Below are 17,726 nucleotides of genomic sequence, written 5' to 3'. Positions count from 1 at the left end.
TTCATAACCCTGTTACATACGTGTTCATCTTCTCTCATGACATGACTAAACCATTTGAGTCTTCTTTCCTGAGCTTTTTTTTAAACCTCTAATACTTTGACTGTCCCCCTGTTCAGTTCATTCCTGATCTTATCTCTTTTTGTGACACCACACTTTCACCTCAGCATTCTCATCTTGGCCACTTCCATCCTTCTTTCTTGTTCTTTCTTTACTGGCCAAGTCTCTGCCCCATAGAGCATGGCTGGTCTAACTGCAATTTTATAAAACTTTCCTTTAACTTTTGCACTGATCCTCCTGTCACAAAGTATCCCTGATGACTCCAATTCATCCATGCACACTGAATTCTATTACTGACTTCTGCATCGAGGTTTCCATTCCCACCCACAACAGAACCAAGATATTTGAAGAAGCTAACCCGCTTTATGTCTTCCTGGCCCAATTTCACTGTTCCCTGCCATTCCTCTCCACCTGTCCACATATATTCTGTCTTTGTTCTGCTAATTTTTAAGCCTCTACTCTCAAGTTCTCTCCATCTTCCTAGCTTGAGTTGGACACCTTCTCATGTTAGACCAGTCAGCACAGTGTCATCAGTAAACTTTGCACACCAAGGCACCTCTTCTCTAACTTCCGATGTTATAACACCCATCACAATATCAAACATGCAGGCTGAACCCTGCTGGAGACCAACTTTCACCTAAAACTTCTCTGTAGTTCCAACAGTGCTTCTTACTTGCATGGTGTCCTCTGCATACATATCTTTCATTATTCTGATACACTTTTCAGAAACTTTTCTCTCTCAAGCACCTCCATACTTCCTGCCTAGGTGCCCTATCATATGCTTTTTCCAAGTCAATAAACACCAGATGTAGTACTTTCTGTTTCTCTATATATTTCTCTACTGTCTGCCTTAGTGCAAATATTGCATCAACTGCGCTCTTTCCTGGCATAAAACCAAATTGTTCTTCACAAATTGTGGTTTCCATTCTCAATCTTCCTTCTATAATCCTCTCATATATTTTCATTTTATGTGATATTAGTTTAATTCCTCTGTAGTTCCCATACTCCTGCACACCACCCTTCCCTTTGTAGATTGGGACCATTAGACTATTTCTCCACATGTCTGGCATTCTTTCTTGGTGATACATCTTGGTCATTAAATCCCACAGGATGTCTATGCCTTCCTCTCCTAAATACTTCCATACTTCAGCTGATATTCCATCAGGTCCCACTGCTTTCCCCTTCTTCATTTTATCCAGTGCCTTCTTAACCTCTTCTCTGCTGATATCCTGGACTATTCTTTTATGAGGGTTTCCATCTCTTATTATTGTTCTGGGATTTTCTTCATTTAGTAACTCTTCAAAGTACTCCTTCCATCTAGCTATTTTACTTTCCTCTTTTGATAAAAATCCTCCATTTTTGTCCGTGATCTGTTTGATATATGTAAGATCCTTTGATGATTTATCTCTGCTTTTTGCCATCGTGTGTATTTTCTTTTGGCCTTCAGCTGTTCTCATAGAGCTTGTCCATTGCAATTGGTTTTGCCTGTGCTACTGCCCTCTTAGCTTCTTTATTTGCAGTTTTCCAAGCTATCCTATTTTCCTCAGATTGATTCCTATCATAGGCTGCTACTGCTTCCTTTTTCTTCTTTATCTTATCTTGGGTGTTAGGGTTCCACCACTAGCTCTCCTTCTCATTTGTTTCTGAAATTCCTTTTCATGAACAAACAGTGCGTTTCATTTGGACTAAAGCAGCTCTTTAGTTATGTGTTTTAGAACAGCGCATTTACAGTTCTAGAAGGGAAAGGTAAAAATTGATCAATTAAAAATTATCTACACTACCACTAACTATGAGACGGAAGAGTTTTATTTACATAATTTTGTGCTAATATGAATTTGCGTAACTCGAATCACGTAAGATTGAGGTATTACTGTACATAAGTAACTTACCAAGTAATTACTACATAGCTAGCAGATTCTAGTAACAGCAGCTGAAATTCGAAATTCGTGGTAGCGATTCTTTTGTTTTGGCTGTAGGTAACTAGTCCCGTCCACTTTCGGGAAGAAGAGGACAACTGAGCCAGGTATTTCATTTTGTTTCTGCCAGCTTACGACGAAGTTGTGAGTCGGCGGCTGATTCGAAATTTGATTCTTGGCTGTTTTCCTGGAAAATCAGGGAAGTACTCACTTTTTAGGTAGCCATTCAGTATTTACTTAGTTAGGGATTGTGATAATCTTTAGAAATTCAAACAGAATTGACATATATAGCAGATTACTTATTTTAACTATTAATCTAACCAACGATGTTCAGCACTAGCATATCTAGCACTCGTTATAGCAGCAAAGGCTGCAGGACTAGTTAACATCTGCTAAATATGATGCTCACATAATTTGTGTTAACTGTAGAGGGCAAAATTGTTCTGTAGATAAGACTTCTATTGAATGTAAAGGGATGGGATAACAAGCAGTGGAAACTTCTCATCTATCTAAATTAGCAAGGGACTGGAAGGCTAGTATTTAGCAAAACAGGTTGACTGCAAGTCAGGAATTAGATAGGTCAATTGAAATACCAATTGTTTGTTTCCTATATTTCACCCATTCCCAGTACTTCTACTATTCTATCTAATCCTGGTCCCAGGTCCTAGGTTCTTGACCCCACACCATTGCCGCTTGGGAGAGCAAATTCAACTGTAAGTTTGAATTATTGTTCAATATGGTGTCATAGTTAGGTGAATCGGTGAAAGTGCTCATGGAGTGCAAAAGTGAAGTGCAAGTGAAGGAGCTGGCTGTCCATCCTGCTGATTCTCCCAGGCGAAGGTCCCTGGTGTACTCCCTTCCACTGGGGAGAAGCCATACTGGAAGCTCAAGGGAGGTCAGTAGGGTCTGCCCATGGCCAGTTGGCCCCTCAGTCTCATCTGTAGCTAAATCCTAGGTGATGACAGCAGACAGCCATTGGAAAGACATCTTTGCGGGAGTGCACTGTCGTTCCTCTAGTTACGAGGCTTCCAGCCTGGAAAGGAGGTGCCAGTGGCACTGTAGTGACACTTCTAGACCATTGAAAAGGTCTGCAGCTAACATAACTGCTGCACCAGCGATTCTGTATAAGAAGACTAAAGAAGCTATATCTTCATGAAGTCTTTGGGAAAGCCCAGAGAGGTTCTCACCAGAGCGCTCTCCCCCAGTTCATAGACATAAGAGCTCATTGGTGCCTAGCAGTGCTGGTGTCACAGAAGCGTCAGTTGGATCCCGCTGGCCAAGTAATGCCCAGTGGCACAGGAGCACCAGTCGGCGCCAAAGTGCCCAACTTCTTCCAGGCGCATGGAAGTGGTTGAATGTCCAGTGGAATGTCCGGCGACCATCGAACATAAAGGAGCAGTAAAATGGCCAGCTCCTAAACGTTAGACAGTGCAGGGTAGTCGTAAGGATCTAGACTGCTCTTGTGGTTCTTCAGCTAGTTTAGCACTAGAATAAGAAAATATAGTGAATTTGGCATCACAGCATGTACCTTCGGTAGCAGTACAGACTAGTGATCCTGTCCAGCAGAAGTTGTATGTTATTTTGGGATTTTTAAAGAAGCTGCCTTCTGTGCCGAAACCAGCTAAGGATGTCGTTAGCAGAAGAGGATACTTCAATTTTTTGCTGAGTACATACCCTACCTTTTTCTCTCCAGCAGCTCCTGCTTCTCCAACTTCAACACTTCAGTTAAGCATTCAGTCTGACTCAGCCAAACTACCTAAGATGGTATTATCAGTGTCAGTGAAGAAGACCCCTAGGGAAGTTGATACTTGGTTAGCAAACAAGAGAGGGAAAGGGAAGGCTTGCTTTAGCTATCTGCCTTCTCGTTTTCTGACTAGGAGATATGTGTATTATGCAGCCGGAGAAGCTCCTTTCTTGGGAGTTTCTGCCTCCTCTCAAGGGAACTTCTCTGGTCTTGTCGATTCAGCCCAAAGATTGCCATTCTCTGCTGCAATGGTAATGTTCTCTTCAGTGGAGTCAGATAATTTTATGAAGAATACTTTCAAGATTTTGAAAGTAATTAGTTTTTTTTTTTTTATTGGTCAGTAGGAGCGCTGACTAAGAAAATTCAGGATTTCCCAACTTTGATTCAGAAATAGGCTCAGACCTTCTAGATCTCTCTTGTAGAGACAAAGGAGTAAGGGATGCCTCAAGAGAAATAGCTTCTCTTTATACTATGTGGGTGTTAAAAAAGAGGGAACTTTGGTGTTCCTACACCACTAAGGGAGTGACTATGATTCAGAAGTCTGCACTTTTTTCTCTTTTCACCCTTAATAAAGGACTCCCTTTTCACTGTCGGTAGTTAGTGACATCACAACAGGTCTTCAGAAATCCACACAAGACTTGTTGGCACAATCCATGAGATCCCTGAAAGAAGCTGCTGCTTCTACCAGTGCTGAAACGTTGCCTTTACAGCCCTTTCCCTTTCGTGGTAGCAAGCAGAGACCAAACCCCAGAACGAGAGCCCACACCCGCTTCAGCTTTCTAGCAATTAAGAAGACATTGACAAGACCTGCCGCCAAAAGGGAAATTGACCTTCTCTGTGCTCCAGTAGGTGCCAGGCTCCAGCAATTTTGGGAAGTATGGAGTAAGAGAGGGACAGAACCATGGGTAAGAAAAGGTAAGAAAAGTGCTGACATTTGGGTATTCGATCCTGTTCCTAGAAAAACCTCCCCTAGTTAAGAAGCTCATTGTCTTGACTGCCTACTCAGTAGGCTCATAGAGGTTTTCAGCTCTTGCAGAGGAAGTACATTCCCTCCTCGAGAAGAGAGCAATAGAGGTAGTCACAGAGAACTCCTAAGGGTTTTACAATTGACTGTTTGTGGTGCCAAAGTTGACAGGCGGTTGGACACCTGTAGTATTGGATGTAAGCACCTTAAATGTCTTCATACAGAAGACAAAGTTTCGTAGGGAAACAAATCACTCCATTCTATCAGCGATGCACCAGGGAGACTGGATGGTATCTATAGATATGAGGATGCATATTTCCACATTCCACTACATCCAAAGTCAAATAAATACCCAAGATCTGTATTTCAGGATCAAATATACCAATTCCAGGCACTCTGTTTCGGTCTGTCGACGGCTGCACAAGTATTTCTCAGACAAAGGAGCAGTGCACGGAGGATCTAAGGAAACTTCTTTTGACAGAGGACTTAGGTTTGTTAAAAAACTTTCAAAGGTCTGGGCTGGTTCCATCTCAAAAGATAGTATATTTGGGGAAAGTCTTCATCCCAGAGCCCCAACCTGGACTTCTATGCCTGACGTGTTGGACTTAGGCTGGGGAGCTATTTTAGAGACCAAGGAAGTGTTGGGAATTTGTTTGGAAGAAGAGGAGATGCATATAAGTATAAAGGAGCTGAGGGCTGTTCACTTCGGACTCAAGATGTTGGCTTTGGAAGTTTACAACAAAACAATACCAGTGGTCTCAGGCAACTCAATAGCACTGGCGTACAACAGCAAACAAGGGGGAATGCATTCCTTTTTGCTGTGCGTAGCAGCAAGAGACCGCGTTCTGTGGTCCAAGGAGAATCGAACAACGATCATAACAAGATTTGTACAAGGGAAACTCTGTATCATTGCAGATCAGCTGAGGAGGCGCAATCAAGTGATCCCAACAGAATGGACGCTGGATCAGATGGTCTGCGAGTCCCTATGGAAGTTGTGGGGAAAACCATTGGTCAATCTTTTTGTGATACACATAAATTATCAATTCCCCACATTCTTCTCCCCAGTAACCAGATCCTCTAGCATTGGCGACGGATGCAATGCTACAAGATTGGTCAGACAATTTTTTTTTATCCCTTCCCTCCTTTTGGGATGGTAAGAGAGGTTCTAAACAAGTTTTTAACACAGGAATGTGTCAATGATTTTAATAGCCCCATTTTGGCCACTAAAAGAGTGGTTTCCAGACCTGTTGGAGCCTCTAGTAGACTTACCAAGATTACTTCCTGAGAAGATAAATCTGTTCAAGCAACTGCATTTCAAGAGTTTTCATCAAGGGTTGTCATCTCTTGCTCTGACAGGATTCAAATTGTCAAGAGATTACTCAGAGCAAAATAATTTTCAGAAGCGTCTGTAAGAGTGTAGACCTATATCCTCTGCAGCTGTCTACCAAAATAAGTGAGCAATCTTCCATGCATGGTGCAAGCAGAAAGGAATCTTGTCTTCTAAGACAACTGTTGCAGAAATTGCAGACTTTCTTCTTTTTGTCAGAGAATCCAGGGGCTTATCTTCATCAACTATAAAGGGCTACAGAGCTATGCTCAACTCTGTTTTCAGACACAGAGAAATAGATTTATATGCAAATCAGGACATTACAGATTTGATTAAATCTTTTGACACGCGTAAAAGAGGAATGGAATCAGTAGCGTGGGACCTAAATTTTTTAAAATGGCTTTCAGGTCCTTCTTTTGAACCGATGGAGGAGGCCGTCTTCAGAAATATGACAAAAAACTATCTTTTTCTAGTTGCATTAGCTACAGCCAAAAGAGTGAGTGAACTATAAGCTATGGATAAGAGAATCTGGTTCTTTGGGGGAGATATTATTTGTTTACTTTCTCTAATTTTCTCGCCAAAAATGAGAATCCCATTACACTTTGGCCTCAATCTTTCGTCATGACTAAGCCTGTTAGAGTAATTAGGGCCTGAGGAAGAGAAAAGTCCTCTGCCCTGTGAGAGCCCTAAAGTTCTACTTGAAGAGGACAGAAAATACTAGGGACCTTCCAGTAACTTAATGGATGTTGGTAAAGAACCCCTTGCAACCTCTTACAAAGAATGCCATCATACTTCTTAAGGCAAGTAGTTAGAGAATCACATTCTCAAGTAGGTGAGGAGTGTCTTCCAATCCTCAAAGTAGAGGCTCATGAAATCAGAGCAATTTCCACATCTATAGTGTTCAAGAACCTATCCACCAGGGATATTCTTCAAGCAACTTTGTGGAGATGCAAGTCAGTGTTGGCATCTCACTATTTAAACGAAATAGACAGTGTAAGTGATTGCAGTATGTTAGGCCCCTTTCAGTGGCTGGCATGGTGTTGGGGAAGGAAATTTAGGAAGCATCCCTTCCATTGTTTTTTGCTTTGAATCAAGGTTTTGAGTTATTGGGAGTTTGGGGGTACTTTGTGCTAAAATACCCAACAGTTTTATTTTATGGTTGAGGGTTGGATTTAGGTTTTTATGGTGTAGGTAACATTGTTGTTCTGGTATTTTGTTGGTACTGTGGCCTGGTCAGGGGCATTATGTTTTAGTCTTTACAAGCATTAGATCACAATCTTTGCTTCAAAGCTCCCGCTCAGGTAGCAAGCAACCTGGGCCAAACTGCCCCGCCTCTGCCATGTAAGATAAGCACCAACCACTGGCAGTATCTTCTTGCAGCAACCCTCTTACAAGGAAGGAAACAACAAACATTTTTACCATGCAAGCCCTTTTTTCTATTCACAAATTCATTAATGCATAATTTTTGGGGTAGAATAGTCCATGTCTCCCACCTCTTGTCAGTGTGAAATCAGCTATGTAATTAGTACTTGGTAAGTTACTCATGTAAAAATTTACATTTTTATAAAAGAAAATTTTACCTTTACTTACCAAGTAATTACAGAATGGGAGCCCCATTCTCCCCACACATGGATTCTTAGTCATAAACAAATACCTGGCTCAGTTGTTCATCATCTTCCCGAAAGTGGGCGGGGCTAGTTACCTACAACCAAAACAAAAGAATCGCTACTGTGAATTTTGAATTTTAGCCGCCAATGCTAGAAACTTTTAGCTATGTAATTACTTGGTAAGTATAAGTAAAATTTTATCACAAAAATGTCATTTTTAAGTAAGATGTCACGTGTATTTTGATGTTAAAGCACTATTTTTTTTAAAGGACTGTTATGGAAGTATGTATTTGTCTTTCATCACCATAGCATAGGCAACCATTATGCTTTCATTCCTGGTGTTCAGCTTTGAATCTATGCTAACTTAGCTGTTCATACCCTTTGTCAGGTGGAAGAGGAAATGGCCCGTAGCACGTACCCCAGTTTCCTGAAAAGCGAGCGCTACCTCACGTACCTGGCAGCTGCCACGCAGCAAACAGGGGGTGACTCTCCCCACTCACCCTCACCTTGTAGTCCTGGAGCAGGTGTTGTGGGAGGATCAGGAGTGCTTCCCACCTTACATGAAGACTGTGAATATCAAGGCAGCATAGGCAACACTCAGTTGCGCCTCACTCAGGTAGCTTTAGCTGCAACTGTCAAACAAAGAGCAGCTGCAGAGAGAAGAAAACCAGAGGCTTTTGCTGGGTAAGTACAGATAAGGTCAGTTTTTTTCTTTGTACAGTGGGAGGCACTGTTTGCTGTAATATTTTCGTGGTGACGGTGCTCTAGCATAATATATCAGGTGATGCAGAGATCTCAAGGTGAGGTAGTATATCATTCATTTACCTCTTCAGTAGTGGTAGAATGCGTATTTCTACATTCAGTAGTGAGACTGACTGAAAAAATTAGTTTTCTTTAGCTTTTGAACCAGGAATTACTCTTATACTGTTAAACATATTTTTGGTTGAGTTCCTATCAAGTTGCAATGATTGCTTTGCTACCTGATGATAGCTGGATATAACTGAGGCTTTCTACAAAGCCAAGTTAAAAATCTGGCAAATGCTGAACTCAGTTGTGAGTACAATATTGGAGTTGGTATGAACCTACTTAAATCATCAACTTCTGTCAGACTGGTGACATGAGTGTCAGTTACTTCTTGGGGAAGTGAATTAAGAAAAGAATAAGTGTGTGATATTTGATGGAGGATGGAGGTGTTTCTTTGTATGGTGTGCCTTTGTTAGGAAGGGGATACTTATTGAATCAGTGGGGGAAAAGGGAATTAGCTCAATGTATTCACTGCTACAAAGTAAGTGATACCTTCAAGGTAGGTCATATAATGTCCCTGTAGGCCAAATCTCCCCAAATTCCTTTCACCTTTCTGCATTGAGATGAGAATCACTCATTTTTAATAGGACTGTATAGAAAATACATAGTTATTGAAACTGACCAAACTATCATAAGAAATTAAAAGGTTATCAACAGTGGGAACATAGATCTCAAGATCAGTCCAGATTTTGTTAGGATGAGCATATTTTGAAGAGAGAATCAGCAGAATTATTGAAATTATATTCCTCTGCTATGGTAGAACTATAGCCAAAACTCCAAGTACTTTTGGCATGTGTCAACAATCCATAAAACGAATAACCAGTTAATGGTATATCACCCCAGATCTCTTCATGTTCTTCAGACCCGAGGACATTGTATGTGTCCAGTATCCACATAGAATGTTACTAACAGAAATCCAGATATCTGTACTGCAGCCACCTTGTTTCAAAATGCCGAGTTATCACCAGTGGTCAAATAGAATTCAATTGAATAGGTTATTGTTTATAGAGAGGTAGATTGAGATTATTAGAAAATACAATATAAGGACACCCCTCATTTTGTGTTCTTTTCAAGTGCTCTTGGTAGGGGTTGGGGAAATATTTTAATATGTATGTTGTATGTACTTTTTCACACATGGTATATTTTTCAAATACAGTATCTCTACTGTAAGTGAACCTGTAAATTTTACTTGAATAATAAAACATTTTTTTACCCTTACCTTTTTCTATTCATTATTTGATGTTTTCGACGAGGATTAATTATGGTTAAGGGCTTTCAAAGATATGTCAAACGTCGTCATCAAAATAAGTCATGGTACATAATTTTGTTTTAGTGGACCAAGTTATTTCTCTAGACTGACAGATCTTGTGTACCTACTATAAAGTAGATTATCAAATACTGTTCCTCTTCAAAAATGTTTGACCTGGTGAAATATTTGAATTGGTCGTCTTCAGTTTGAGAAATGTGTCAGTCTCTCATTTATTCAATGTTTGTTGTCATGTAGTGTCCCTTAAAATTGAAAGACTGTAATTTGTAGAAATGTTTTTATCATCAGTCACAATTGGATGATGAATCTTCACTTGTTTCACAGCTGAGATAAGTTTTACATCAAGTCGTACTACTATCCAGAATTTCTATTTTCTCATAATTGGTGTTGCAAGTGTTATCATTGCAGAAGGGAGATATTGCAGAAATTATTTTGGTGGTAAATTTTAAATCAGTTTGTATTTTTCATAACTAACAAACCTGAGGTCTTAATGCAAAGGGAGAGAAATCTTCTTATGTTAAGACCTCAGGTTTGTTAACCCTTTAACGCCGATTGCACGTATTAAATGTCGACGAAAATTGTCTGTCGGGTGCCGAACTGACGTACGAAATGTCGACGAAAAAAAGTTTTTTTTTAAATTCGCGGAAAAATAGTTATAGGCCTACTAGGCGAAAACTTTTGAATCATGCGCCTTTGGGGGATGCTAGGAGTTCACGGATCAAGCTGTTGTTTTGTTTACAATTGTTACCCAGGCGTGCAAGCGTGAATTTCTTTCTTCTCACACTAAAAAGCATCAGCGTCACATCTCAGAAATTGTTTTGTCACTTTGACATAGTTTTTGCACCATTTTATATTAGCTGTTACATAGAGTTTTATATATGAAAATGTGTGCAATTTCATGTAGAATACAACCAAAAACAACTCATGGTTGTAGCTTTTATCAATTTTGAAATATTTTCATATAAATAACAATAAGTGCCAAAACTTCAACCTTTGGTCAACTTTAACTCTACCAAAATGGTCGAAGAACGCAATTGTAAGCTAAAATTCATATATTCTAGTAATATTCAATCATTTACCTTCATTTTACAACAAATTGGAAGTCTCTAGCACAATATTTCAATTTATGGTGAATTTATGAAAAAAACTTTTTCCTTATGTCCATGCGGTAACACTTCCGAAAAAATCATAAATTTTTTCGTCCCAATTATCGTAATGTTTGCAACATTTTAAATTAGTAGATACATAAAGTTTTTTATATGAAAATGTGCACAATTTCATGTAAAATACAACTAAAAACAATCCATGGTTGTTGCTTTTATCAGTTTTGAAATATTTTTATATAAATAATGATAAGTGCCAAAATATCAACCTTCGGTCAACTTTGACTTGACCAAAATTGTCGAATAACGCAATTGTAAGCTAAAACTCTTACATTCTAGTAATATTCAATTATTTACCTTTATTTTGCAACAAATTAGAAGTCTGTAGCACAATATTTTGATTTATGGTGAATTTATGGAAAAAAAAAAAAACATTTTCCTTACGTCTGCGCGGTAACTCTTCCGAAAAAAATCTGAAATTTTTTCGTCCGATTGTCGTAATGTTTGCACCATTTTAAATTAGCTATTACATAAAGTTTTATATATGGAAATTTTTGCAATTTCATGTAGAATACAACAAAAAACAACCCATGGTTTTAGCTTTTATTAGCTTTGGAATATTTTCATATAAATAACGATAGAAAAATAATTTCAACCTTCGGTCAACTTTGACTCGACCGAGATGGTAAAAAAATGCAATTGTAAGCTAAAACTATTACATTCTCGTAATATTCAATCATTTACCTTTATTTTGCAACAAATTGGAAGTCTCTAGCACAATATTTCGATTTATGGTGAATTTATGATAAAAAACTTTTTCCTTATGTCCGGGTGGTAACTTCTGAAAAAATCAGAAATTTTTTTGTCCGATTGTTGTAATGTTTGCACCATTTTAAATTAGCCGTTACATAAAGTTTTACATATGAAAATGTGCGCAATTTCATGTAGAATACAACAAAAACAACCAATGGTTGTAGCTTTTATCAGTTTTGAAATATTTTCATATAAATAATAATACATAGAAAAAATTCGACCTTCGGTCAACTTTAACTCTACCGAAATGGTTGAAAGCTGCAATTGTAAGCTATAACACTTACATTTTAGTAATATTCAATCAATTACTTTCATTTTGCAACAAACAGGAAGTCTCTAGCACAATATTTATGGTGAATATTTGAAAACTTTTTTTTTTACGTCCGCTCGTTACAAATTCATGCATCTTATTGTGATAATATTTTCTCTGTGTTGCTTTGATCATTTTACAATTTGTTTTATACCAAAATCATTGCAATTTAGTGTACAATAAAAAAAATTAACTCTTTAGTTTTAACCGTTTTGCTCACAGGGTGATTTGTATACAATTATATATGAAATTTTTTTTCACGCTGTCATATATTCCAATATTTATATATGATATTTTTTTTCATTTCCGATGGTTGCATACTAAACTTCAGGTAATGATGACAAAAAAGGGGCCAAAAATGAATTCTTAATCTTGAAAATTAAGTGTGCTGTGATTTAAAAAAAAAAAAAACTTTTCCGCTTCGGTGCTCACTTGCGACGCCGCCGGCATACGGGAGACACTTTCGGAAATACCGGCTCGGCGTTTAAGGGTTAATTATGAATAATAAAATCTGATTAAAAATTGTCATTTTGAACAACTATTGCAAACAGAAAAGTTTATGAAAAAATAAACATCCCTAAGTGCTTTAATGATAAAGTGTTTTGTGTGCTTCACATTTTGTTACTTAGTACTCTTGTAGTTACAGTGAAATATAGTGGCTTCCCTTCTGCCCTTTGCCATTTGCTTGAATGTTATTTGTGTACTGACTTATGTTTTCTCTTATGGTGGTAGCTGTAGTCTTAGTAGTTTGTTGTGCTGATACCAGTCTCTAGTTCCTCTTCTTTAGAGCTCTTTATGATTGCATTTTCCTATTATTTTTACAGGTGTTCTCCCTCCTTTGCACAAGCTGATTTTTGTTTTATTCCCATCATCTCTTCCTCTGTGTTTTATACACATAACCTTTTGTTTTTATTTTTTCTATTTTGTTTTTATATTTTATGTTCTAGGCAATATTTGCATGGAGTCAGCAACTGTGGTGGTGGTAGTGGTGTGAATCCATATCACGCACTGTATTCCACTGCTCACGTGTCCAGCAGGCAGGACTCTGAACTTCAGAGTCTAAGTTCTGATGCTCTCACTGATGACACCCTCTCCTGCACTGACTCATCGGTGTAAGTACACTTCCTACTTTTCCTGAAATGCATGCTTGCATGTCCTCTTTTTCACATTAGATCATAATGTTTGCATGTCTAAGTAATCTCTGGCGTGTTTAATAAATATAAGGTTTTGTTTTATTTTACGCTTGCTTATTGATGAAGGCTATGCCATAATTACTTGATACTACTTTTATCCTCATCTGTTAGTGAAGATGTTCTTTTTTATTTAAAGCTTCATGAAGATATTTGCTAACTGATGAATACATAATTTTGAAACAAGTATTTGATAACTGGTTTGGGTTTGATCCTGCAGTTGTTTGTTATGTACAGAGTTGGAAGCAACAGATTTATGATGGTATGTGATAGGTATTTAACAGCTTTTTAACTCATTGAAAAGGCATCATTATTATCAGTTTTATATGCATAAACCTTACAAACATTGAGCTGCAAAATTTTTATTTTATTTTTTTTTGGTGCTTGGTTTGTTTAGAATGTATTTACTTTGAAATTGGATTAAGAAGTGTTTCAGTGGGTTTTTATGAAACCTTTGCTTGTGTTGTAGCATAGACAGTGCTCATCCAAGCATGGATTAACAACCATGTGTTCTGTTTCACTTAACAACTTGAACTGTACAGGCAGTCCCCGGCTTACAACGTTCCGATGTTACGACGCTTCTGAGTTATATCTAGCGGACATTATTTCCAGGTTTACGACGCCTGTTTCAGGATTGCGGCACTTACAACTCCGATCTGGCAGATGAAATAGGACTCCAAAATTGCAAAATAATCAATATTTGAAGGTTTTTTTTTTATGAAAAATGCAATAAAAATGCAGTTTACATAGTTTTTAATACACCCAAAAGCATTATAAGTATGGTTTTCTTAGGATTTTTTTATGATTTTCTGGCTTACGATGATTTTCAACTTAAAACGCGTCTCAAGAACAGAACATCCATTGTAAGCCGGGGACTGCCTGTACTTGAAAAATGGTCAGAGGTGGATATTGTAAGTTTTTTGAAGGCAAATACCATAGGTAAGATTTGTAGGCCAGCCATCTTGGTTAGATGGTTTGGTCATATGAGTAAATTTTAATATTTTAAAAGCTGTAAAGGGTCAGATATTTATTATGAGCATGTATTATAGAAAGTGTGCCGCTTGGTTTATTTTGTAATATAAGCAGCGAAGGTTACACGTACATACTGTATTAAGGTGGATTTGTTACAGAGAAATTTTTACCCTTTTATAATCAGGTACAGCTAAATATTGTTATTGATTAGAAGGATTCATAAAGGAATTTGGATGATAATTTGATCTGTGCAAGAAGTTGCTGATCTGATTCAGCATTGGAATGTATTTTTTCAGTAATGAGACTAATGGTGTACAGTGGAACCTCAGTTTTTGTACATAATCCGTTCCAGAACCACCTACGAAAACAGAAACAATAATTCCCATAAGGAATAATGTAAAAAAAATTAATGCATTACAGACCCCAAAAATATTTTTAAAAATACATTTTATAGGGAATAAACAGTTGTTCATACACGAACAAACCTTTGGTCTTAACAATAGGATAATTTCTAGCGCCTAGCTGGATCTGGTTAAAACGCAGATGAAAGGAAGGAATCTTGTGATATCTGGCAATGCATGTGTAAATCGGGTGAAGAGTGGTCAAAGACCACACACCTACGCCACCGCATGTCTTTTTCTTAACCGCCTGACGCGAGAGTTGTGGTTGACCTCTCGGCCTTTACCCGGTTCATTGCCCATTTTGTTTGTGCTTAGTGTGTGTATGTGGCTGTTATTATGGCTTCTTCTACTCCTTCTCGGCCTCATCAACGTGTGTGCCCTGAAATTTCAGGTTTTCAGTGTTCTCGTTTTTTGGCTTCGGCGGCAACCGATCCACATCACGTGCAGCAGGTGCTGCTCTAATGTTTGTACTATAACGAATCCTTGCAGGGCCTAAAGAGCAGTGGAAGTCGTTTTATAGCAAGAGTGTGCATCGGAGAGTTTCTACCCTTCCTAATGTTGTGCCAGTGTCTCCTTCCTTTTCTTCCATTGATTTGTCGTTGGAGGTATCGGGAGGCCATCAGGCTAAATATTGTAATGTCGCCCCTTCTTCTTCGGGATATAATTTGATTCTTGGGAAGAGGGTGGCTTTTTCATTATTGTCTTTTATTCCAGAATCGGAAGCATCCAAGATGGTGGCGATTTGGAAGATGCTCAGGCTAGGGGGGGTCTTCTGGCCTTGGAGGGGTTGCTGGCGCATTTTATAGAGGTTTGCTACCCCCCTCTTCAGGCTGGCTGGGCCCTCCCCCTTCCTCCCGGCCTTGTCTTCGTGGGTAGCCGAGGTCAGCCATCTTGTATTGCTCCACCAGTGACTGTTGCCACTTCTTTGAGTTGCAGGGAAGCCGTGGCGTCGGCCCCGTTAATGACGTCACGGGATCAGTCTTTTTGTATTCCTCCGCCAGTGGCGTCTGCTTCCCCTTTGGACCGAGGGGAAGCTGTGATGTCGTCACCACTTGTGACGTCGCTTCCATTGATGACGTCACTCCCAGTCGTCTCCTCTGCACTGCCTCTCTCAGCCGTGACATCATCTCTGCCGCCCAGTTCGCTGCATCTCCCTTCCACGTCATCGGAGCCTTCTCTTGCTGATCCATCTGAGGCTTTATGCCAGGTGGTGCTTAAGAGATTGGACTCTGTTTTGGATGATAAGTTGGCTGCCTTGTCGGCTGGGAGGACTGGAAGGAAACGTGTTGCATCGTCCCCGCCTCCTGCGAATGATCACATAAGGAACCAGTGCTGTCTTCCCCTCCTTCTTCCCCCTCTATGCCATGTCAGCGTACCAAGCATTGGAAGGCTAAGGACTTTGCTCTTTCTTCGCCTACAAGGGAGGAACAACGCGGCCATGTTCTTGAGTGTTAGTGTTTCGGAGAGCGTTTGCGTATCTTCCCTTCTGCAATCTGCAGTGACTGCTTTGTCCTCTGCATTGAATCGCGAGTGTGTTGCAACCTCCCAGTCCGTGCACATCGCGAGCATGTTGCAACCTCCCCTGTCCATGCAACATGATGCAAGCGCTCCTACTTCTCCAGGGCCTATTCGTCGCCGTAAGGATCTCAAGGCGCCTGTCAAGAGGTCAGAGGTGGTGAGCGCAGAGTTGGAGCAGCAGGAGTGTTTGCCTGCCCCTCTCCCTGGTGCTTCCAGGATTTCGACTCGGGAATTCTCCTTTGATCTCGAATGTTCGGGATTCCTCTCCAACTCACGTTTGTACATCTGCCACGCTTGTGACTGTTCGCGGACATGTTAAAGAGTTATCTGTTGGAGAAATGTGTAATGATGTTCCTAGTGTTGTAGTAGGTTCGTTGCGGCAGCTAGCGCATCGACCCAGCCCAGACAGGTTAGTTGGTGTTTCGGGCTGTTTGGCTGCTGATCCTTCCGTTAATTTTAACGAAGGAGGTGCCTTAGAGGAGCCTACACATCCTTCTCATCGTTGGTCTCCGTTGCCGGAGCAGCAGGGGGGAGACACGCAAGAGTTTTTGTCTTCCTTTTCAGAAGTTGTTGATCTCATTCGTGGGTTGAACAATTTGGAAAGTAGGATTCAAGCTCGGTCGTCTTACACTCCTTCTTGCATGGAAGCTTTGCTGGAAGCTATGCAGGATCCCAAATTATATTTTCAGCTTCCCTTGTCAGGGCACGTCCAGTTGGTAAGGTTAACACCTCTGTTTCAGACCGGGATGGTTCACTTCGCTCTAGGGGCTCAGCCAAGCTACTACCCCCGCCTCTCACGAGACATAACAAGTACTATGCTACAAACTGCGTTTTTGATGTCGCGTCATCTTAACCCAAACGTCATTCGCCTGAAGCCGAGATTGATTTGGAGCAGGTGAGGTCGATAGTTCTGTCCTCATCTCCACAGGATGCCTCAGCATTGAAATCTATGGCAGCCTCCATGTTGCAGACGGTTTCTTGGCTCAGCTTCTAGTCTGTGGTCATTGCCAAGATAGCTTCTGACAGGTCCCTAGAAGGGTTGGTGAGTGCATCCTCGCTTGCCAGTCTGTTGCAGTCCGGAGGCAAGGCGTTTTTGTATATGGCTCACCTCAAGTGTTAATTTATGGGCTAACCTTCTCCTGATTAGAAGAGATGCGGTTTTATCTAGGATGGAGAGATTAGTTGATGTTGGCATTGAGAAACGGGGATCTGTTGGAGTCCCAATTTTTGTTTCCTCGGACCTAGCTGGAAAATTCGATAGACCGGCGCTGGGCTGACACCAAAGACAAACTGGTGCACCAGGCCGTGTCTAAGTCTGAGTCTCGTCCTCGGAGACATCCGGTTCCTCCTCTTCCTCCTGTCCAGCAGCAGTCATGAAGATCGTCGCCTGGTAGGCCGTTGAGGAGTTCAATTTCGGCAGGGCCTTCCTGTTCAACTCAGCCTAGGTCAGAGGACCAACGTCCCTTTTGCTCTCGTTCCTTTAAGCCAAGAAGAGTCCCTAGGAGCAGAGGTAAAGGGGCTGTTGGTAGGTTAGGCGCCTCTCCCTCTCCTGTGCCACAGGTGGGGGGTTGCCTGGCAGGCCATTGGGCCAAGGCGCAGAGTTATGGGGCGGAGAAGTGGGTAGTAGATGTCCTTCGGGTGGGGTACTTATTGCCATTCGACTTCTCTCCTCCTCTGTCAGACAAGCCTCAGCTCAGGAAGGCATAACCTCCAGATTCTCCGAAGTTCTTGGC

At 40.3% G+C, this 17,726-nt stretch overlaps 1 protein-coding gene across 7 annotated transcripts in view; it reads left to right on the top strand.

Moving 5' to 3' along the window:
- LOC135198469 (axin-1-like) overlaps nucleotides 1–17,726 on the top strand; it is a 225,726-nt gene that overhangs the window by 106,467 nt on the left and 101,533 nt on the right. For 6 of the 7 annotated variants that reach the window (XR_010310807.1, XM_064226084.1, XM_064226044.1 and 3 more), the window contains 2 exons: nucleotides 8,004–8,299; nucleotides 12,860–13,024. Coding sequence is in view for 6 of the 7 variants with exons in the window: in XM_064226084.1 (XP_064082154.1) it covers nucleotides 8,004–8,299; nucleotides 12,860–13,024 (461 nt within the window). In the remaining variant the exon portion in view is untranslated. The remainder of the gene's footprint in view (nucleotides 1–8,003; nucleotides 8,300–12,859; nucleotides 13,025–17,726) is intronic. The other variant, XM_064226092.1, reaches the window with a different exon arrangement.

Source organism: Macrobrachium nipponense, chromosome 23 (assembly GCF_015104395.2).
Source record: "Macrobrachium nipponense isolate FS-2020 chromosome 23, ASM1510439v2, whole genome shotgun sequence".
NCBI classification, from domain to species: domain Eukaryota; kingdom Metazoa; phylum Arthropoda; class Malacostraca; order Decapoda; family Palaemonidae; genus Macrobrachium; species Macrobrachium nipponense.
The sequence above is the reverse complement of the archived record's forward strand: the minus strand, read 5'-3'. Positions and strand labels throughout refer to the sequence as shown.